General features: G+C 34.5%; 3 protein-coding genes and 2 long non-coding RNA genes across 6 annotated transcripts in view; 3 read left to right on the plus strand and 2 right to left on the minus strand.

Moving 5' to 3' along the window:
* LOC100183780 (signal peptidase complex catalytic subunit SEC11A) overlaps positions 1-4,131 on the plus strand; it is a 5,725-nt gene extending 1,594 nt beyond the window's left edge. The window contains exons 1-5 of one of the 2 annotated variants that reach the window (XM_004227076.4): positions 1,668-1,781; positions 2,066-2,175; positions 2,558-2,707; positions 2,923-3,100; positions 3,419-4,131. In XM_004227076.4, coding sequence (XP_004227124.1) covers positions 1,740-1,781; positions 2,066-2,175; positions 2,558-2,707; positions 2,923-3,100; positions 3,419-3,469 — 531 coding nt within the window. In that variant the 5' untranslated portion in view covers positions 1,668-1,739 and the 3' untranslated portion in view covers positions 3,470-4,131. Of the gene's footprint in view, positions 1-1,667; positions 1,782-2,065; positions 2,176-2,557; positions 2,708-2,922; positions 3,101-3,418 lie in introns of those variants that run through there. The other variant, XM_026838503.1, reaches the window with a different exon arrangement.
* Positions 3,796-13,143, minus strand: LOC108950282. Its single transcript, XM_018815581.2, has 13 exons — positions 13,021-13,143; positions 12,325-12,506; positions 10,895-10,999; positions 10,430-10,549; positions 9,854-10,047; positions 9,410-9,550; positions 8,935-9,115; positions 7,846-8,069; positions 7,199-7,304; positions 6,566-6,674; positions 6,124-6,251; positions 5,592-5,706; positions 3,796-5,329 (listed from the first exon to the last, which is right to left on the minus strand). Exons 1-13 carry the CDS (start codon positions 13,118-13,120, stop codon positions 4,833-4,835), a joined length of 2,202 nt encoding a protein of 733 aa, XP_018671126.1. The 5' UTR covers positions 13,121-13,143; the 3' UTR covers positions 3,796-4,832.
* On the plus strand, positions 7,998-9,385 carry LOC113475064. The gene is made up of 3 exons (XR_003396804.1): positions 7,998-8,081; positions 8,949-9,076; positions 9,197-9,385. It is a non-coding gene; the product is annotated as an uncharacterized LOC113475064 (long non-coding RNA).
* On the plus strand, positions 9,978-13,293 carry LOC113475063. Its single transcript, XR_003396803.1, has 5 exons — positions 9,978-10,064; positions 10,905-10,986; positions 11,832-11,949; positions 12,432-12,525; positions 13,035-13,293. It is a non-coding gene; the product is annotated as an uncharacterized LOC113475063 (long non-coding RNA).
* A 144-nt stretch (positions 13,294-13,437) lies between these two features.
* On the minus strand, positions 13,438-21,619 carry LOC100175945 (insulin-like growth factor-binding protein-related protein 1). Its single transcript, XM_002127595.4, has 7 exons — positions 21,258-21,619; positions 20,870-21,040; positions 20,350-20,558; positions 15,199-15,359; positions 14,292-14,436; positions 13,992-14,111; positions 13,438-13,941 (listed from the first exon to the last, which is right to left on the minus strand). Exons 1-7 carry the CDS (start codon positions 21,464-21,466, stop codon positions 13,664-13,666), a joined length of 1,293 nt encoding a protein of 430 aa, XP_002127631.1. The 5' UTR covers positions 21,467-21,619; the 3' UTR covers positions 13,438-13,663.
* Between the last annotated feature and the right edge of the window lie 1,567 nt (positions 21,620-23,186).

The raw sequence follows: 23,186 nt of genomic DNA on the forward strand, positions 1-23,186 counted from the left end.
TAAGTCAGCTCTTGCATCAGGTAAAAGTGTTGCTATTGACGACACTAATCCTGACATTGAATCCAGGAAAAGGTGAAAGTTTGATAAATATTAAACATAGTTTCAAAAGTTTTTGGTAATATTATATGTATTAAAGATAATAATACAACTTGGTATGGGATTTAACCGATTTATTAACTTGTAGTCTGCAGCTAGTTATTTTGAACCAGTAAAGCTAAATATAAATATAACAAAAAATACTATTTATTCAAAATTTTAGATTGGCAGTTTTTGCTATTGTTTATTTACCTTGTACAGATACATTGACTGTGCTAAAGAAAGGAAATGTTCGTGCAGATGTTTGTATTTTGATATTTCTATTGAGCATGCATTTCATAACAATAGGTGAGTGCATATGCAACACTACCTGCACGTAGCATGCAAAATACTCATGACCGTCAACAGCTATTTGGTCAGTAAAACTACATCCACAGGCTACAAAGTTACATATGTGATAACTTGTAAGCGAGCACAATGTGTTTGAAATAGACACACATGTTATGATAACTTTGGTATTGAAATTAAAGCCACTGAAATTAAAGAGGCAAACTTCATTCCATATCCTGTGTAATAATCTAAAAAACTTCAGATTTCGTGAACTAAGCGGTTCTCCTCATGACATCATATCTTCAATGATAATTTACTCTCACCGTAAAAAGTTTGTTGAACCAACAACTAAGGAAGGTTTTGATGAAATAGTTAAAGTTAATTTTGTTCCTTCCTTTGAAAACAAAGAGCTTGAACGAATGTATTACTTGTATAATGTTTGATTGTTCAATGTGTGATTCCAATTAATTTATTGATTTAAGTTTTAGTTCATAACATATTAAAAGCTGCTTCGATTTGTTTTAAATATATATCTGATTCTAAAAAGAATCCATTTTCTTAATGTGTAATCCAAAGTAAAAAATTAGACGAAGGCACAGCATATCTAATTTACAATTACCATTTTTTTTTGTTACATTATGTCAATTTCAATCTTTGCATATATGCAAAAAAATAAAATCATATCAGTGCTTTCTGTTTACTTCTTTGGTGCATATATAGTAGTTAATTGTACTCTTGATCTTGCCGAAAACATTACCAAACAGAAAGGAACATACATAAATATTTGGCATTATTAGTAGTGGGATGTACGTAGATTGCGTTCAGGAACATATTACAAATGTATAGAAATGGTGTACATTGGAATTTAATGTATATTCACCATAGTGCTCTCTTTGGGAAAGTACTACGGTGTTCATTTATCTTGATATCTCAGTCCCCGTTAAAGACATATTTATCTGATCTTTATAAACAGAATCGAGCCTCAGTGCTGCCATGAATTAATTAAAACGCGTATTCCGTAAGTTTTTTGTTAAATTATAACGTAAAAAGTATTGCAATAGTAAGTACTAATATGTTCTTTACACATATATCTCTTAAATATGTCTACCTAAAATACAATTTACCTTAATTGAGCAAAATCAGAAAAAGATGGAAAAATAAGTGGCAGCACTGCATATAGTTGCGCGTGTTACTTTATATTTTATATTTTAGCAGCACCGTTGCAGTAAACTTTACATGTATATCTTAAATTCTGTTATAATTATTTGCTTGTTTACATACGTTCTGTAGTATTTGTAACTATTTTATTTATATTTTATAGATCCAGGGGGGCTGGATTTATTTAAAACTAAAGAAAACACATAAATATCAAAATGGAAATGTTCGACGATTTTAAACGAATGAATAAACGGCAGGTAAGTTTTTTGGATTTAAAATCAAATAACTGTCGCTAAATTGTTGAAGTTACATCTAACACATGTGAATATTGTGTTACGTTAATGTATTTGGGATAATTTTAACCGAATTAGTTTCGAAGTTCTGTTTTTCAGGCATGTTATAACGACTGCCGTTTTACGTTTATTTACTGTCATTTAACAATGTTGTAAATTGACCTGACCTTAACTGTAATCCAAGAGACAAAAAAATTTCATTCATTCAAATATGCAATCATTTTTTTACATCATCCTTATTATTGTAGGTCTACTACCAAGTTCTCAACTTTGGGATGATAATTGCTTCTGCCTTAATGATATGGAAAGGAATGATGGTAGCCACTGGTAGTGAGAGTCCTATTGTTGTCGTTCTCAGGTTGGTATTCAAAATATTTTGTTGTATGTGTTTTATGGACATCATTTAACATTTTGGCGTATTTGCAAATTGCATTATTCAATATCTGAAATGTCGGTTTGTATATTTGTCTGTTCTGTAATTATTTCATTCACTACATTAATTAATAAGGTCCGCTGATAACTATGGATTACTACATATTAACAATGTCACCCCAGTTTTTTTTAATATTAAAAAAAAGTTTTTTTATCATCCAACCACACGGTGGAAACATGGAGCCATTGTTTTTTCAAAGAGAGAACTACAGGTTTAACTGTATTTTGAAAATGCCAGCCCAGGTTTTTTTTAATATGTATAAAATAACACGATGCCTTTGCGTTATTACCATTCAACCATAACGCAGTGGTAGCATGGAGCCAGCATTTTATCGAGGAGATCTTCTGTTCCTTGGTAACGATCGTTCCGACCCAATTCGTGCCGGAGAGATTGTGGTTTTTAAAATCGAGGGTAGAGACATTCCTATAGTGCATAGGGTGATAAAAGTTCATGAAACGTAAGTTTAATATTAAATATTATTAAATTTGTATCATGTTAACTAATAAATTTATGATGTGAGTTTGATTTCTTTTTATATATATGCATTATTTACTTTATGTTTAACAAATGGTTTAAGTGACTAAAACGTTTGATTTAAAACCAACTGTTGTACACACGAGCTGTAATATTTGTTTTTTAAATCAATCCCATTTCGACCAATAATATTTCCAGCCACGAAGGAAAAATCAAGTTTTTGACGAAAGGAGACAACAACGAGGTTGACGATCGTGGTTTGTACAAACCTGGTCAGTTATGGGTTGAGAAACATCATGTGGTTGGGCGAGCAAGGGGGTTCGTTCCTTACGTGGGGATGGTTACCATTATCATGAACGATTATCCGAAATTAAAAGTAAGTATACTAATGTATTAAAACTTCTGTTTGTTCTTTTATACATTAGCCTATGTAATAATATTAAAAAACTTTTTAATTATTTATGCAACTATAGCAGTAGCCAAGTCTTTATTATTTTTTATAAATCAGATAAATAAGTCATATAGCCTATTCATTAAGGTGAATAAGTGTCATTCATTCATTTATTCTCCCGTGTTAGTAATCCTAAACAAACTGCATGTTTATTTTTACAACTCTATTAAATGGTAGTATAACCTACTCTCTTATTGCAGTATTATGACTATTTCCTTTATTTAATATTACCTTTTATCCCAGTACGCTGTGCTTGGGCTTCTTGGTCTGTTTGTCCTTCTTCACCGTGAATGATCTTTAATGCATCCAACTGCAGTGCTGCCAATTGTTTTTGCCCACAATTTTTATCGCAACACTGATCCGGGGTGGTATTCTCGTCTACTGACTAAAGTTAGTCGGCAGGTCGCTATGGTGCCCTTTTTTAAGTCTGCCAACTAAAATTTATATTTTCACATTCAGTTGTACTAAAATCCAATTAAATCAGATTTTAATTCAACTTTTTTAAAGTGAAGTTGGACTTAAAACCTGAGTTGGTCGGTCAGGAAAGATATAGCTACCACAAATATTTTAATCAATTGACTAAAACTTATATTATGTTTAGTCAGCAAGCTAAAATCCTGTGTATTACTGATTACAGAAGTTACTCGGTCAAAATCTACTGATTAAGTTTTAGTCCGGTGACTAAAAAGCAAAATCTAAATAAGTGGCGACTAGTTTAGTCAGTAGACGAGAGTACAACCTCTGATGTTGTTTGTTGAAACTTGTGTTTTAGATAATTTACCGCAGTGCATGTGTTGCACTGTATTTTGGTGGTGTTACTTTTTTACGGAGATTGCTGAAGAAATGTTTGGTTTAAACATACCGTAGTGAAACTTGGTCAAACGTTATGTGATTTTGTAGATGTGTCAAAGGATTAAGTGTGCAATATTGGGAATAAATGATAAACATTCATCAAACAGATTGTTGTTGTATCTTAATGCTTACTTGGGTGCACATTTTATGGTCAGTTTAAACGAACATAACAGTGCAGATACAATTGTCTTTATTTCTAAAGAATTTTATTTTAATATAAAAATGAAGGAGTCAAGAAATAGTTTAAAAATACTATAAATAAATAGTTTTCAAAAATATTAAACAAAACAGTGTATGAAGTGAAAAAAGAATTTTGTGCGCATATATAAGAAGCATTTTTTTAAGAAAATGTAATAGTCATTTTAAATTGGCAAGTTACACAGCAGAGCATGCAGTGGCATTTAGGCCTGATACCCCTTAAAATATATAACATAAGTGCTTAAAAAAGGGTAAAGTAGTTTAGTATCATGAGATATTAGTCAAGACATTTTGATTTCACATTAAATGTTACATTTAAAGAAAAAAGTCTAAACAGGTTAAGCAAAACTGATAGGTAGAAAAGAATGATTATATCAGTTTAGAAAAAATCTTTTTTTATCTTTAATTGTTTACATCCTAGCAGTCCAGCTGCAGAGGCATTCTTCACAACTTCCAAGTTAATATAGAATAGAAGCTTTTATCGGCCATTGCAACATTATGAGCCAAAAGTGCATTCAAGAGTTATTCTGACTCATTACCTCTTAGACAAGTCAAGTTTTGTGTGAGATGAAGTGCATTTAGGTCACGTGGTAGTTGGTACATTTGGTCACGTGGTATTGGGTAATGGTGGAGTTGAATGCATGGGAGGTAAATGATTAGGGGGTGGTTGACTACCATCAGGAAGATTGTCAATTATTGTGTTCATTTCAGATAGATCTATATTTTCAGGTCTATCGCTATTGTTTTGATTGTGACTAAAATGTTTCTTTATATAAATGATGACAGTAATCACAACAGCTATAACTAAAACTCCCAAGATTGAACCAGCTATTATTTCAACATTAACTGGAGGTTGGGTTGTGGTGATTGGTTGCTCCGTGGTGATTGGTTGCTCCGTGCTGCTTGGTTTTTCTGAGCTTGTGGGGATCGTCACAGTTGTTGGAAAAACAGTGGTGCTGGGTTGGATGGTTGTAGTGACCTTACATGACGGAGCATCAGGTAAGTTGACAATGTTACAACCCCTTTCCACTGTGGCAACCGGCGCCGAACAAATGCCACAGCTTCCAACAGATTCATTCATGTGACTTATCAAAGTAGTTGTATCTGTTGAATCAATTTATTAAATTTACATAAGCGTAACATAAATTTAATGTCTTTTCATAGACAGTAACAAAGATAATATTTATTTTTACAATACATGACATAAACCTATAAAGTTATAATTTTAGCCCTAGTGGCAGTCGCAAAGTGGTTGGCGTGCCTGTCTATAGTCAAAATTTTATGAAGCCAAGGGTAAAAATAAAATATTTCCGTACAAATTAATTATTACAACAAAAAGGCATCAAAACAACAGTCGTTAACTTACTACTCGCAGTAGTTCTAAACATAAGCATTGCTCCTTTATCTCGCTGTTGTAAATCTGATTCCCCAACTTCATAAACCTCATGTATTTCCCCATGGATAACTAGTAACACACGAACCTAAAGGAAATTTGTCTAATAGTAAACAATGTAAAATTAAATCACAATGTTTTTTATTTGGAAACTCGTAATTGGCACGAGGTGTATGAAACAGAACACCCGTGTTACAACGGCTGTCGTTTTCCGACCACACGATGCTAAAGCAAGTTACTTTCATTCATTCAATGTTTTATATACATTTGTTGGGTTTGCACACAGCAAAACTTCTAATTGCTTTGTTCTGAAAACATATGGGATTAAATTTTAAAAAGGTATATATGATAAATAAGTTTTAGTCTATTTGTTTTGCAGATATGCACAATTAAACTTTAAAAGGTTGTATAAAGGTAATTAAATTGTAGTGCATATGTACAGTTTTGCAAATATATACAACTAAATATTCAGATCACTATAAATGGAGAAGAACTGTTGTTTTACTGTTATATTTCCTTGTGGTGAAACGAGTATGTTGTATCTATGGTCACCATTGTTGTAAGTTAAGTCTGAAGATTTTGAAGTTATAATTTGTTGACACGGAATTGATTTGCATGAAGTTGCAGTTTGTGCTGAAATATGAAATGAATTTGTTTTAATTAAATATAACTTTATTTATTTATTATTATTATATATTATGGGTTTAGCAGCCACCTTTTTATTTAACATTTTACTCAAGCAGACTTTACACTATAAATAATATATTTATATGCTTAATTAGGGTGGGCCTGCATAATAATGAGTGTATAACATGAATGAATGAACGTAACTTGTTTATCCTCGCATTGCGGGCAACGCCAGGTGTTACACGGGTATTATTTTTCATACACCTCGTGTCCGCTGTACCACATATTTAACTTGTAGGTAATTACCCAATAAAACTTACCATTGTAACCTTTATATTGGCAGCAGCAAGGCTCTTGGTTATAGTCACATAATTGCCATGACGTTTCTCCAACTGTATAGGGCCCGGTATAGGAATTGTTGCGAAGAAACTATAAAAAGCGTCTGATTATTTACATTGAAGTATTACATTAGCTGCTATAGGTTTAAAGCTAGTAATGAGACAATTTTGCCCCTAGTCCCCATGTTGTGACTCTCATTAAGACTTAAACCATTAAATACAATCAGTTTAAAGTTATCTATTCTTACGAAATGACATTTATAAAAAAAAAAAAAATTTATAGGTTAAAACTTTCAAGTTGTACATTTCGTTTAGTATGTTTTACAGTTCTAATCTTCGAAAGAGAAAACATTAAACAGTTTTGAAATATTGTTTCTATCTATTCGTGTATTATTTTAAATAAGTGGTGTAGCAAACAAACAATGTCATGTCATTAGTTACATGCTAGAGAAACTTGGTAAAAGTGGATTTAATGGTTATTGAAAATTGATGTAACTGTTGTGCCCACGAGTTACCATGTATGTAACTTTTTGTGGGTATTTACTTTTTTACTGACCATGAAATCAGTTTTGGGTTTCTTCGTATAATTATAACAATTCTCACTTATCAAGATACCTGGACTCTGTGTCTTCTGAAGTAAATTAACTTGCTTTGTGTTGGATGAGTGTTCACAAGATTCCAATCCATCACTAATGCAGATTCGTTGGTGACGATTTCAAATCTAGAGCAAAGTGAACATACAATTTCTATGGAATATACTTTATGCCTACTACTAAATTGAGGCTCACAAAAGTACATGGCATATTAAAACAGAAGTAGCAATCTTAAAGTGTCTTGATGCGCAATGCGGCACAATATTATAACTATAATAATGGTAGCAATTTACATGTGTCTGTGCAATGTAGCGCAATGGTATAACTTAGCAAAGTAACTGCCTAGCTAGCATAAGTAAGACATAATATAGAACAAAAATTAATCAAGACATAATATATAACAAACAAAATGTCATCAAATGGCCCAATACATGATGTCTACAGTGTACGCTGCAGTATATTTATAGTACTTTTTGACACATTTTTAACTTTCAACTTATCACAGCAATTTGACCCCATAAATTTAACCAAGTTATGTTATAGAACAAACCTAATGTCATTAAACATATTTATCCTCATATACAGTAGCAAAGATCAGGGTAATTAATACAACAACAAAAAAATTGGCAACAAAACGACATTCGTTAAACTACTTGTTTAAAGACAAACCTAATATCATTAAACAAGGTGCTACTTCTTCTGTTTATTGATCCAGGGGGCCCAACCTCTAAAGTGTAATTCAGCCGAACAGGTTCATTTCTCAAGTCGAAGTCAGGCTGAGTTGTGATGATGAAGTCTGGTATGGTTGCACTTGTTGGAGGGCCAGTTACATTTATCAGAAGAAGGAACTCAGAATAAATATTGAGACTTTGTGAAGACTGTACGGAAGTCACCTAGAATTTAAAGTAAAGTTAGTTATATGCATCTATATGTTGTTGTTGCTAGGTGTGTGTAATGTGTGTAATGTAGGTGTGGAATGGACTTTTTGTGTTTTGGTAATCATTTAAATGAATGAAAAAATCCACAAAAATAAACACACACTAAATTATAATTTCTTTCCAAGTATTTATTTTTGTGATCTAGTTGGTTCTATTTATAAATAGGGAAAGGTAAAAGTAAAACAAAATAACAGCAAGTGCTTTAACCATATTGCTTAACATTTGGTTATGTCTATGTTTTATCTATAAGCAAAAATATTGTTTTTCTTTTAGTCCTGTCTTGTGTTTTATTTACATGGCTTAGCTTTACAATATAATAAAGAGAATTCGTTCTTTGGTTAGATTCATTCTGAATTTAACCAAAGCGTTAAATAGAACAAGGAACAGACGTCATTGATTAGGCTCTTGTTACAAACAAACACAATAGCAATGTTTATATGTGGTAACCATAAACATTGATGAATGATGCAACATTGAGTGTAAAATACTATATTTTTTATTTTATGTTATCAGGAATTTCATCATAAAGTGTAAAATGGATTTTTTCTATATGGGTGAAGCCCTACAATGACCTAGACCCTAGTATAAAGGCCAAGAGTTGGTCGATTACCCAAAAACTTGAATTATCTAAATGATTTTAACAGCCAACCTTTTGACCTGTTGTTTTTTCATATACTTTTATTTATAACATTTTTATTGACTGTTGTTTAGCAGTTTTTCTCTTCATATTTAAAATATTTTGATCTTCACTATGGTTTTCCAAGACACAAATAAAATTTATGTCATGTAGACTATGTTATGTAAATATTAACTTTCCCACCCGGAATGTTCCAGGTGTGTTACAAACGACGATCCAGTCCAATGTTGATCCTGGCAGAAGTAAAGTTGCAGGCTCACGTGGGTTGCCATGGTAACTGCCATCTGATGCTATCTCTCTGACATCACAATGGCTTTTATTCAAGGTAATACTGAGGGTTTGAGTTGCACAACAGCTAGCCAATCTGAAACATTTGGTTTTTAATTAAAAACAGATAAGCTAATATTGGTTCCAATTCTACCGTAAGTTTTATTTCTGTTTTCAGATATGACAACCAAGAACTATCCATAATTACATAGCAAGCAAAAGACAGTCGTTATAACACGAGTGTTCTGTTTCATGCACTTCATGCCAACTTTTGACCTACCACATATGTAACTTTATAGGTAATAGTGGGACTAACAATTAAGACAACCCATTAGTGCTTACTGGGAATATTTGTTAAGTGTCTAAATATAAAGAAAGATTTAACAGAAACCTGAATCTTTTCATTTCTCCGGCTTGTAAGTTTAATGTTGGTTGTATCTTCCCATTCACAGTGACATAATTAACACCATTATTATCATCTCGCAGCCAATCCTCTAATGTTTGGTTGGTCCCAGTTAGAAGTTCCAAGTTTCTGTAAGAATGGTATTCCTAATATATCATTGTTCTGTGCTGGGACAACTTGAGCTATAATGAGGATGTCTCATTTTACATTATACGTTTACATACCTATGGACAACCCTTTAGTTAGGGCCCAATGAGCTAAAGCATTTACTGTCAATTTCTTGCCAAAGGACATGTACACCCACAAAGTAACATACATGTTACTCGTAAGCTGGTACGAGGTGTTAAACCTGTGTGATAATGACTGTCGTTTTCCGGCCACGCGAGGATAGTGTAATTTTCATTCAGATAGAAATTTTAACAATATAAACACCTGTTGTCTTCATCCCCAACTGTACTTTGAAGGTTTCCAAAATCCCCCCCACTTTGTGAGTATTGCATAGTTGAACCAAATAAAAGATGGATTTCATCCCCACAGTGACCAGGACAAGATATATTGGACAATGTTTCATGGATGTTACCTGAGATGTCTTCCACAACAGCCATACCACATAACCCACTGGATATCTGAGTGAAGGTTAGAGGTTAGTTATCCTTGCATTACTGTTGTGGTATTCCTCTAGATAGGTGTATTATTGGTGTAAATAGAAGAAAAAACAGAAAATTGTGTTATAATTTGTGGAATTTCTTTGCCATGTAAAGATACACTTTTGTCAGTAAAGTGTTCTTGCATGCCGAAGAAATTTTAAAATTTATAATGTGTTTTCTGTATAACATGTTTAGTAGCTATATAACATGCCCCCTCTTCATATAGTAGCTATGTTTAGTGGATAAATTTTTATCACAGCTCAATATTAAAACTGTCACTTAGTTTTTACCCCTTTTCATTTTGAATCTAAATGTTCATTATTACCATATTCAAATAGAAATTCAATGATAAAAACCTTACCATAAAGTTGGAGGATCCATTTGTAAAAGTTCCATATAAATAAGTGCCTGAATTTCTGCTGAAAATCCCTCGTTCTATACTCGTGCTCTCGCCAGGATTAATTAAATCCTGAAGCGAGTTCTGTGATAAAGTTTTGAACATTTGTTATTATCTTTCTGCTGCTTTTTTCACCAGATATAATTTTATATAAATCAAATATAGAAAAACTTAACGGTAGATAGAATAACCACACATATAGAAAAGCCTAACAACAGTGCTGTGGGGTAAGATGGGACACCTTTACCTTTTTAATGTCAAAATTCACACGGTCTATGGGAGTCGTGATGGGATTTTATAATTCTTTTAATGTTCTTTGTTTACTACCAAATGGGACAAGAAAATATAATAAAATGTTTCCTATTTTCCCCACCCTATATATATATATGTGTGTAGAATATATATTTAGAACAATCTACTATTACTCACTGTTTTTAAGGCGTCTGGATGAAGTCTTAGACCCGAAATATCCAGCATTACTTTGTTGATGGAGTAATTGGTTGATGAAACTGGATTTCCAGGTAAGTTGTTGGTCTGTAAATGTATATGTTGAGTATTTTATTTTAAGCTGAGTTTTAAACACTGTAAGCTATTTCAGGTGATTAAATACGATTTTCTGTGTTTTTTTCGTACAAATATAATAGCCAATATTATTGTTCTCGCCCGGTCGCAATGACAGTCGTTATAACACGGGTGTTCCATTCCATTTCATACACCTCATGCTCGTTTACAAGTTAATACGTATGTAACTTATTTATCCTTGCGCGATGGGCAAAAACAGTTGTTATAACACGGGTGTTCCGTTTCGTACACTTTGTCCCAGCTTACGGGTTAATACGTATGTAACTTTGAAGATGTATTTCGAGTTACCACATTGTCACTTTGTTAAATGTCACCGCGCTTTCTTTGGAAGCCATTCACGTGCGTCATGGGTTTTATTCCTTATTGACACATAACTTGCAACTCACAAAATCACTTTTCGTAGCTTAAGTTAAGGTTTCCCGCCTATTGGCAAAAACAAGCGTCAAGTTACAATTCCCACCAAGTTTCTATTCATTTATATCACGTAGATTTGATTACAACTTAACTATGCCGCGTACCTTATGCTATTAAGCTTGATAAAATGGTTTCCAAATTGCCAGCCTTACAAAAAAACACCACTCGCAAAGTTACAACATACGTTGTAACTCGTAAGCAGACACGAGGAGTAAAAAAAACAGAACACCCATGTTATAACAACTGTTGTTTTCTTGGCGCGCGTGGATAAATAAGTTACATTTAATTATTATCGTGTTTTGTAAAGTTTGCAATACATTTTCAGAACCAAAGTAGAACAAAAAATTTACGAGATACAATTTTTCAACAGGGGATTTCCCGAACGGTAATGCTTGCTAACGGAAGGGGAATTTCTTAAGCAAAAAATAAACTTTGCGGGTATTTTCGGATTGCAACAGCAGGAGGTCGTATTACGTATCAAACAAAAGGTGAACGTTGAATTCTTATAAAGCCTCGTTGTAAGTATGGGATACCGTTAGCACATCCCATACTTTGTATTTTAACAATTAACAACGCTCTTTTAGAGTCGTGAGGAAACGTTGTGTATTTCTGTAAAATCTTTTGTTTAACTGTAACAAATTCTGCGAATCTAACCCTATTTTGGTGCTAATAGAGTTGAACGATTTTGTGTAACGAAATATAATAAGGATCTGGTGCTATGAAAATGTAACAGAGTAAAGTCCAACAAATTGAATAATATAAGATTTATATATTTCAACTAAATGGCAGCGTCAGTCACAGTATGAAAAGACTTACAATGTTCAAACTACTATACATTAACTAAATAGTTGAACAAAACTTACTAATCGGATACGCAGGCCATCGGTTTCCGTGAATCGTATGATCGGGGCGGCAAGTTTACCGTTAAACACCCTCCGATTTGTCCTAAACCATTCAAGGTTGATTTCAGTAAGCGACACATTGATGGTTCCAGGGTGGGCGGAACTAACACTGAGTTGATCGAGATGTTCAAGAAGCTCTCCACCTATTTAATATATAATGGGGTAAGATGGTCCGGCGCCGTGGCATAGTGGTTAGCACGCCTGCCTGTATCCAATTGGTAATGGGTTCAAGGCTCGACGCTGCTACCAAAGCTGGCACGAGGTGTTAAACCCGTGTGATAACGACTGTCGTTTTCCGGCAACACGAAGATAAAGTAAGTTACATTCATTCATGGCACGCCTTAAGCACTTAAAATCCAAATATTCTGATCGTGTTTTTGGTAATTTTACTGGTGCCCACTTAACATACTTTTTATTTAAAAACGATATCGAAGATTTATTATGGAAACAACAAATATAATAGAATTGACAGCAAAATGAGAGTCGTTAAATCAACCTTATTAGGTTTCCTGATATATTATTACATGTTTGCACGAATCATATTTCATACTTTATATTTTTTTCGTGTTTACTAAAGTCTTGCATGTCTGTATTATATACTTTTATCAATACAGAATTATAAATACGATTATATTGAAGTAGCAAATTAAAAATTACCTTTAAATTTGCAGGGCGCAGTGTTGTTGCATCCAGATACGTCATTCCAAGGAAAACCTGAGATATAAACCAAGACAGTAAATCTTAACCAACACAGCATCGTATTTAACTGTATAACTACACAGAGAACATACGGATACTAAAATGTATGCTATTGTGGTGGTAAGACCGATACTAGTTTCATGTTTGTTGTGGCAATTGCGTTAGACAAAGGGACGTGTATATATAACTACCTGATCAAAGGGAAGTATTTGAATACACGCTTTTGTTTCAGTAGCTGATGTAATCAATTTCGCGATTCAGACCCTGCTCTGTTGTTCAGCCAGCGCCGTGGCATAGTGGTTAGCGCGCCTGCCTGTAACCCAGAGGTGATGGGTTTAAGGCTAGACGCTGCTACCATTGTGGGCGTATGTTGTTGTTTACAGCAACCATATTTTGTCCCTTTATTGACGTCATAAAAACAAAAAATTGTCATCGTATTATTACGTATGTGCTTGTGACGTAACCAAATATTGTAGCAATTTCAATACCAAAATTTCAATACAATAGAAGATTTCAATACCAAATTAGAGTTAAAACTGAAATAATAATGCGCGTCATTGAAATAATAGTGCGCATTGTGACGTCACGAATTAATATGACGTCATAGAATGCCCGATCCTTCCGAAAGATCATCGTCGTCAAAAAAAACATCTTTAAACATTTTTGGTTTCACCATCGCGCGTAACGCGTGTGATAATACGTCATCAATTGTTTCTTTTGTTACGTCAGTGATAACGTCATTGTTTAAAAGTGGCTGGATTTCTGTGCCAGGAAATTCCGAACTCGGTGTGTTACTGTCGTCATGATAATTTGTGACATCATCAGACGTGACGTCATCGTGTCGACGACCAACTTGTCCAAGGGTCAGTGTGACGTCATCTAAAAAATATCGTTAAATTTTATTAATTAAGAGGGAAAACCCAGGTTACCTGGTGGTAAAATGTGAGATCGGAGATAATTTGAATTTGTGCTCTCCGTCGCCACCTCCCGGCTGTTAAACGCGTAATGCTTTCTTCGATAAACGTAGTAGTTTGGTATCGGGAAGTCGCCTGTGTAATATTAAAGTTGTCGTAAAAAAATTGTACAAACATATACAAAAAACTGGAAAAACATAAAAAAAATTGTACAAAACGAGAAAAAATTGTACAAAACGTAAACAGATTATAAAACAACGACAAAACATGAAAAAATAATTCCTAACAGGACGTATTAATATAAAAGAAAATTACCTGCTACGACATTTAGTCTCGCTGTCGCGTTAGATATTCCGAACTCATTCTTTGCAATACACGTAAACAATCCAGCATGTGACGTCATAACGCGGTCGATCTCCAACCACGTGGTTACTTGATACGGAAGCGGACCACTCCGAACCTAGTATTGAGGGTAAATTATACAGTGTAGAAAATAAAAATTATACAGTACAGAAAAAAATTATACGATGAAAAAAAAATTATACAGTGTAGGAAAAAAATGTGACGTCACAGGCACTTACGTAATAATACGATGACAATTGTTGTTATTATGATGTCAATAAAAGATTTATATTACACGACGATATTTGAAGTTTTGTGTTTTTAAATAAATTGAAAAAATAATGGTTATACAGTGCAGGAAAAAATTATACAGTGTATAAAAATATTATACACTGTAGGAAAAAAAATTATACGGTGTAGAAAAAAATATTCTAAAAATTTATAAAGTGTCGAAAAATAATTTAAAACAATTATATGTGTTGTAGAAAAAATACGGTATAAAAATTATACGGTGTATAAAAATATTTAAAAAAAGTTATAGCCTATAGTGCAGAAAAAAAAATTCCAAAAAATAAACGGAGTAAAAAAATTATAGTAAAATAACTATACAGTGTAGAAAAATATGGTAAAAAATATATTGTGCAGAGAATATACCAAAGAAATTATTTTGGGGGAAGATGGGACGCGATCAGGATATTTACATATTATGTGCTAACGTTGTACTATCTTACCCCACCCTACTATAATACGATGTGTTAAGCGTACCAAGTGCTATATGATTTGCTTCGATATACGGGTTATTATTTGCCAAAAGTGTCCCGTTCTACCAACCTTCAACCTATACCATATATATTTATAAGGTAACATTAAAGATAAACACCTGTACTGTTACACCATCGTCAAGATTTGGTTGAAAGACACTTTCTCCGTTCAACGTCCATTCAAACCAAGCAAGGGGAAACCCCGAAACCGAGCAACTAAACACCGCCGAAGATCCTGACTCTGCTGTTTGGTTCATTGGAGGAATTTCCACTTGTGGCGCTAAAGAGTGAAATAAATGAAATAAGTTTGGTTTTAATTTAAGGACATTTACAATTCCTTTAGAATGCAAAAAGCCAGGAATCTTACGCTTATGGGAAATGAGCTAATCTTGGCCTAAATCCTAGGTTCCATGGCTTACCACGTTGCGGAATCTCATCCACGCAGAATAATTGGAAAGGTCAGTCTTTAACTGATTGGTTTTAAACCCAGGCCGAATTTGAGAATGAGAGATCCATGGTTCAAATCCAGGCCAGGGTTAGAGAACCAGAGATCCTGAGTTTCAATCCAAAAAGTTTAAAATGTAAGAATCCAGGTTTGTGATCAAACCAGCCAGACCCCGACTTTAAATCTCCATCAAGGATATTGTAAAACCCCAGCCGGCCAATACGTGCGTTAGACCGTGCAAGAATGTGCAAGGTTCGTTAGCAAGATATATAAGCACGAAACCTGAAACTCTGAGTAAATTATCAAGATAAAACACAAAGTTGAAACATAGATATCCAACCACCATGGTAGGGTATCAACATTGCGTGAATACAAGAACATATATTAGGGTGGAAATACAGGAACATAAGAATACAAGAACATATAGTAGGGTAGGGAAAGACGGGACACCTTATCACATAATATCCAAATATCCTGATCGTGTTTCAAAAAATTAACAACGGCCTATATGGGAGTCGTGAGAAAAAGGTTTATAATTCTTGGAATTTTATTTGTATACTACCAATAGGACGTTGGAATGAAAAGGTGTCCCATCTCCCCCCTACTATCATGTTTAGCAGTTCCTATTCTCTATGGTCTTATGCGTTAAAGTATAGGCAAAGGGACATACAAGTTTTGACAGAGTTGGCCCATTTATATGCATTGTTCATACTGTATACCGTAGAATTACAACAGTTCTAGTTTTATTGTGATAGTCATTATTTACTACCTGATATTTATATTACGGTTTAGTTGTATAGTTTGTAGATTTAGGAATATCCAGGCCCGCTGTTTTACGAAAAACTATAATCACGTAAAGTGCAACTGTTAAAGGAAAGGGATTGTTGGTAAAGGGCACCAACGTAAACAATGAGCGGTCTTCAATGATACTTAACTAAAACGAAGGCAAAACAGAAATCAATCATTTAGCATGATAGATATATGTTTTCGTAACGGTGGTTGCACAGTGTAAAAGTTACAGTTTTGTAAAATTTTAAACAACGTTATCCGTTATAGCATCGATTGCAACACCTAATTTATTTATTTTCAAAGAAAATATAAAACTTTTACAGGCATAGTCTAAATCGTATTTAAATTACACTACGTTAAGAAACAAAGAAACTTAACGAGGCGTCTTGAAATTTAAAAAGTTTCACGAATCGTAAAATGAAACCCAGGCGTTAGTTAAACGAGGTTGTTTTATACACAGTGTTGTCAAAGTCACGTAGAAAAACTGTTTTAACTTGTTTTTTTATAGTTTTGTACAAATAAATGACGTTTCTTCGAACACCAAAACTTTTAAAATTTTTGCTAAAACAAACTTAAAATTCTTAATTTTTTCAATAAAATTGCTTTTAAAATAAACAATTTTTCAAGAAAATTGATTTTAAAATGAAGTCCAATTTTGTGGATACCCTCTCCGTATTTAAATTCAACATTATACTTGACGAAGTTAAGCGCCTAAGATTTTAATCAGCCCTTGAAAGATGGCCAACTATTTGAGGTGCGGTGCAGACGAACCGCATTTTTACCGCAATCGTTTCAACACCGTGAGATCCAGGTTAAGAAAATATGCGAGACGTCCATTTAGATGCATTCGGGCCATTTGTAATGAGAAGTTTCGCCAAATTGCAAGTTAATGTTCTACAAATTGCGCTGCGAGTGGATTTAAAAGATCAGTTTATTCGTATTTTTTTCCAAAACTCAAAAGTAATGGATATTTTACTGTGTAAAGATACCAAGCGTGGTAATTTGCGCATTTATTTGTATATTTGCAATTACCTATGACGTAGAAATATCAAAACAAACAAAACTAACCTATTATATAGTACGGAGATCGGGGAAGATGGGACAACCGTCCCATTTGGATGTAAACGTTTTTATAGTATTGTTTGTTTCAATAAAAAATGATTGTAACATTTTTCGCAACAAACTTGATTTATAAGTTAAGACCCGGTGCGTGAGTGGAGGTTGTAACGCATGGGTGACAGTTGCCAGACTATCGTTACAACCTCCAGCAGGAAGTGAGGCTTACAACTTCAAAGATTGCGACAATCCTTTTTAAACAAGCTTTAAATCTTTAACCTTGTTTAAATAAGTGATTTGTCAGACTCAGACCCAATGTATAAATAGAGGCGGCGTGGGCGTTTTGCTATTACTGAAAATTCCGAAATGTTTAAATTATTTCTCAAAAACTTTTATTATTTTTTTAATACTATATCCAATCTTTTTTAAAAAAGACGAAACTACCCAAAACACGACAGTAGTTACTATACACATGTGGTCTCTAACCCAGCACTTTAGCGGAACCGTCTTAAACCATTTTTTTTTCTTAAATCGTTTAAGTTTCAAGTATTTTAAGTTTGTAATTAACTGTAAACAAAGAAATCCGATTATTTCCGATAATATCCGAAAGTAAATCCGAGGATCAAAAACGTGAGGAGAAACGGATAGAAATTACACGGCAATTATTAGATTACGAAACGTCATAAAGCTGATTATTTGGTAATTATCGGTAGTTAACTTTGATCAGTGTTTAAATGAAAGGTCTTATCTTAATATGATAAATCACACGAGCGTAAACACGGCTGAAAGCTGAATTTGTAATTTTAAATACAGGATACAGTTTCGCACTCGACGTTGTTATATTTTAAGTATTTTTTTTTATATTTATTTGTTATATGGTAGAGGTAAGAAATTTTATGTTTTCATTCTCTTTCATCGTTCGATTTTGTAAGACAAAAATATTTAAAGAATTATGAAACCGTATCCTCACAACTCCTATAGACCGTTGTTGATTGTTTAAAACACGATCAGGATATTTGAATATTATGTGCTAAAAGTGTCCGATCTTTGTATTTTGGACAGTGCTACTACATCCATTACTTAGGACGACTATTGCTTCGCTTTCGGGTAAACAACTTTCAAATTCAAACGCGTTTCGAATTTTTTGTCCAAATCAGTGTCTACAAACGATGTCGTGACGATTATTAGCTCACGTGACGTCATCAATCAACATAACAGATCATTGACTTGACGTGTATGGATGCTCGAGATGCGGGTTGTGACGTCACAAAGGAATCTCAAGAGAAATATTCGAGAAGCTCGTTGTATTGTTGGCTAAATAAAAGTCTTCGGGTTTGATGAATTTTAAACACAAGTGAAATTTTTGACGTTTTACAACTTAAAACCAGATAATTCGACTAAAAGAACTAACGAAAGGCAATATCAAGTGTAGAACACAGTTTCAAGGCAAATTACAACCAACATATATGAACCCAAACACTACCATTCAACAGTATATTTCTACAATGTATTAATACATATCATCGTCTGAAGAAGTGTGCATATGTCAAATAACAACATATCCTGCAAAACCAGAATCAAAAAACAGCTACATACGTGTCCAGTAGCGCAACCAACTATACAATAACGCAGGCAGATTCACCAAACCCCTTTTTTGGGGGTTTTCGTCGTCATATTACCCCCACACATAGCCTACTACCATTTTTATTTAAAATAATCCAATGATTCTCTAATGTATGAATATTTATTATATGTATGTTCATTAGCTAACACACTTATATACACTCAACCCCTTCTAATCCCCCTAACATTCTATGCCGGCGGTTTTCGCCGGTCATCTTACCAACGTACTAACCGATTTTTACTTCAAGTAATCAAACATAATGTATAGATATATTATAGTTTGAAATTTATATGCCCAGTAGCTCACTCACTAACGCAGCACTCACCCCCTTAATCCCCCCTAACATTCTGTGCATGAAATCTTTCACCGACTTTCACCCTAACCCCATCCATCACCCCTACGCCCCCAATTCATCAAATTCGCGCTGGGTACAAATCGTCACTTCCGCCCCAAAGTGGGTCAGGCCACCCAATGCTTTGTTTACTTTTCACGCCTCGTTGCACCCGCCATAGAAACCTTATTATAATCTTTTAAGGACGCCCCCGTATCCGATTTAAACCAAAGTTATCTTTTAAGTAAAAGTACCATATCATGATTGATGACGAAGGCCCATGACGTCGCAGATATAGGACGTCACAATTACATGACGTCACAATGACGTAATTCGGAGCGATTTCTATGCGCAATGCAAAAATGCATGCAAACTATGAAAGAGCATATATGGGTCAGGGAAGATCGTCAATGTCTTTATTCTCCTTTATCGCTCCATTTGGTAGCAAACAACGAGTGTTTACACAACTATATAACGGTATCCACGCAACTCGAAGGAGAGTTATGCTCACGACATCCCATCTTACCCCACCGATTCATATCTCACTTTCCCTAATATAAACTATACCGCCTTACTCTGAACATTTAATTTGGACAGAGATGCAACAAAAGATTAGGGAAGGGAAGGTTACCATTTGAACCGTGACGAGAATTTGAGCCAAATTTTGAAGCTAAAAATATCGTAGGAATCTCAGACACGCGAACAGAATGTAAAATTCGAAAGTTTAAATTTCAACGCTGTACCGCAAATGTTGAACGTGAAATGCCATGTTTATAATGATGTGAGGGGTTTAAGTGCTACAAAAATCAAGTCCAAGAGATTTATATTTCGCATAAAATGGCTTCATCAGGCTCTTATTCTATTAAATTATATTTTAAGTTCAGATTTATGGTTAAAAAACGTTGTTATAATTGTTTAAAACACGATCAGGGTTCTTGGATATTATGTGTTAACGTGTCCCCTTTTTTCCCATTATACTACATATAGACTTCCTATATACACACAATATCACGCAATTAACTCACCGGCACGGCAAGGACCCTGGCGAGCAATCTCCAATCCAGCAACGCGTCCCGAGGCGCGTCGGAATCGACATGGATTCGAATAAGTCCTTCCGTCACTTCCGCATATGACGTCACGAGCCGCGCATGCGCAGTAGGAATCGGAAGCATCTAATCCCACGTCATCAGGTTCAACAGGTGTACAAACCAACCCTTCCCCACAGTTGCCGAACCTGGGGCGAAAATTATAGTCTTTGATTTAAAATAACATTTTTAGCCATAACACGTAACTATATTGGGATTTTTAACCCTACGGTCCTACGGCGTGGCTAACTATAAAACACGCTGCAGTAGACTTAGGATTTGAAGCCGTAAGGACACCAAAGCCGACAATCGTAGTCGCGAATATACCATCTATAACCCCTTCCTTTACGACACGCGCTCATAAAAGAGAGTTATGGCGCCGAAAAATAAACGAGAAAAATTAACAAAAATTCTAACTCACCAACCTGCGTTTTTTCAACATTTATAACCTCTTTCTTACCTGAACATGGCACCCGGCAAGTCACACGGCGTGTCCTCTAAATTCCCACAAACGTAACAACAATCGCAAGCATCTCTTATTAACCCACCAGGGCAAGAGGTTGGGGTAGCAGAGCATTGCTCGGGGTCGCATACACCGCATGAGGTCGTCCAATCGAACAGGAGCGGGTGCCTATAAGTGAGAGGAGAAGTTTTAAATGACTTTAACTCAAAGAGAATGTTGTTAGTTGTTTAAATCACGAGTATGAAATAATTTATTATGAAAAACCTGATATTGCGTGATAACGCTATCCATCTTATACCCCACAATTATTGTTATTATATTATGACTTATGAGTATAGCGCATACATAGTGTTACAAAAATACAAAGCGGCAAACGTAAGGGGACCTTTTAATATGATGTCTGTGCTTCGTTCTGATTGGTTGATCCGTTCCATTCGTCACACTGACGTCGTTATCTTGTTCAACGACACTGTTGATATGATCTCCCACGTGACGTAATGTATGATGACGTAGCCTCTGGTGACGTGGCAATGACTTTATAAGCCGGAAGTTAACGAACAATGCAAATGATAGTAACGTGAGGAAGGAACGCATTTTGGAACTTTTGGGATTTAAATCGAACAAACGAACTGAATTTACACCATGGGGACTTGATCACCAACTAATTAACCAATCAGCAAGCATTAAAACATTGCCTACTGTGGTATAGTGACTCTAGATATAAAAGCAACATTTAATAGACAGGTGTTAATACATTTTAGGTCTTATCGCGATTTTAGAAAAGTTTAAAGTACTTTCGAAAAACTTATGTTTTACAACTTACATGAAACCGATTCTAAAACTTAGTTAATTTTCGAAGTTTAGCTATACGTACTTTTACGCCGCGCAGTCCAAGAAACTTTGCTATACAGTATATACTGTATCATACAATACTGTTATTAATCTTTCAGCCACCTTAGGCGAAAAACTTGATATTTATTGGCGGCTACAAACTACTATATTGGGTTTATTTAAGCGTGAGGTGCTTCCCAATCCTTTATCTATAAGTACGCCCTTTTACCAGTTGTTAAAGCGAAAACAGTTACCGTCATTTTAAGAGTTTAATATACATTAGTTGGCTATTTCTGAAACGCAAATGAATGAATGAATGAATCAAATCTCCGTTATTATAAAGCGCCGAAGTTAATATTACTACGCTACACTCTAAATTCCTTGTATACGACTTGTATACGACTGCTACAAAACGAAGAGTAAAACTAACCGTATACATAAAGCCTTAAAATTGTAGTTTCTGACGAAAATCTAGAATTATACACTTTTTACTAACGCGTTGAGAAAAAGCGAACTGCTGTTGTACACGCTCAACCACTGTCCTGTATACAACTGTAACACGCTATAGTAGAACTCTAATTTCGCGATGTATCGAAGTTAAACTTCGGTTTCCACAAATAATGACCTTTGTTAAACACAATGACCAATGTATTGTGACGTCAACAATGGTCGCCAGAAACATCCTGAGTGTTCCAGATTTAATTGAATTTTCAAGAATTAATTTCCTACAAGCCGCTATTTTGCTCCTACTGCTTTATTACGTCACAAACGACTCGTCTGCGGAAGATAAGTGAACGCGAGCGTTCTCGTTCTACGGTTCTTTTTTCGCCGAAAACGAAGACTTTCCGAAACAGACCCACCGAAATCTACACCGTTTACATTTTAGGCCCAAAGCGAAATAACAAGTTGTTACAAGTTTAAGCGTGTAATAAATCGCCCTGTCTGTTTAAGGTAAAGATGAATGGTTATACTACGCTGTGGAACGGAGACACTACTGCTTTAGGAATTCTTTTTACTGTAAAACTGAAACTCATTGAAAACTGGCATTTAAATGAAAATTGCTCGAAAACCGCAACGAAACCATGCTTTGTGGCTTATAAACTTATAAACGTTGGGTAAAAAATCCCTAACCGTCAAATAAATGTTTCAACAGTCTTAAATCACATATTATCCAAAATTTAAAAGCCACGCAATGGTGTTTATAGGCATGTAACAGATTAACTAATACGCCGACGTCTCGAACTCGTATATAGGCGTAAATCTTCACATGCAGCTAGAACAGTCCCACTCTTTTAAACCGGCGTAAACTATATTGAAAGCCTCCTCGAAATTTGTATACAACAACTCGATTCATTTAGTTCTATATATGTAGCTTACAGTGGAACTTCAACGTTTTTAGAAATATTTGTTTCAAACTTCTAAACGTATTCCTTTTAATTGTCGCGTCACAGTGACATCATAATTAGAGCGCGGCTTATGCTCG

This window comes from Ciona intestinalis, unplaced genomic scaffold, assembly GCF_000224145.3.
Source record: "Ciona intestinalis unplaced genomic scaffold, KH HT000094.2, whole genome shotgun sequence".
In the NCBI taxonomy this organism is placed as follows: domain Eukaryota; kingdom Metazoa; phylum Chordata; class Ascidiacea; order Phlebobranchia; family Cionidae; genus Ciona; species Ciona intestinalis.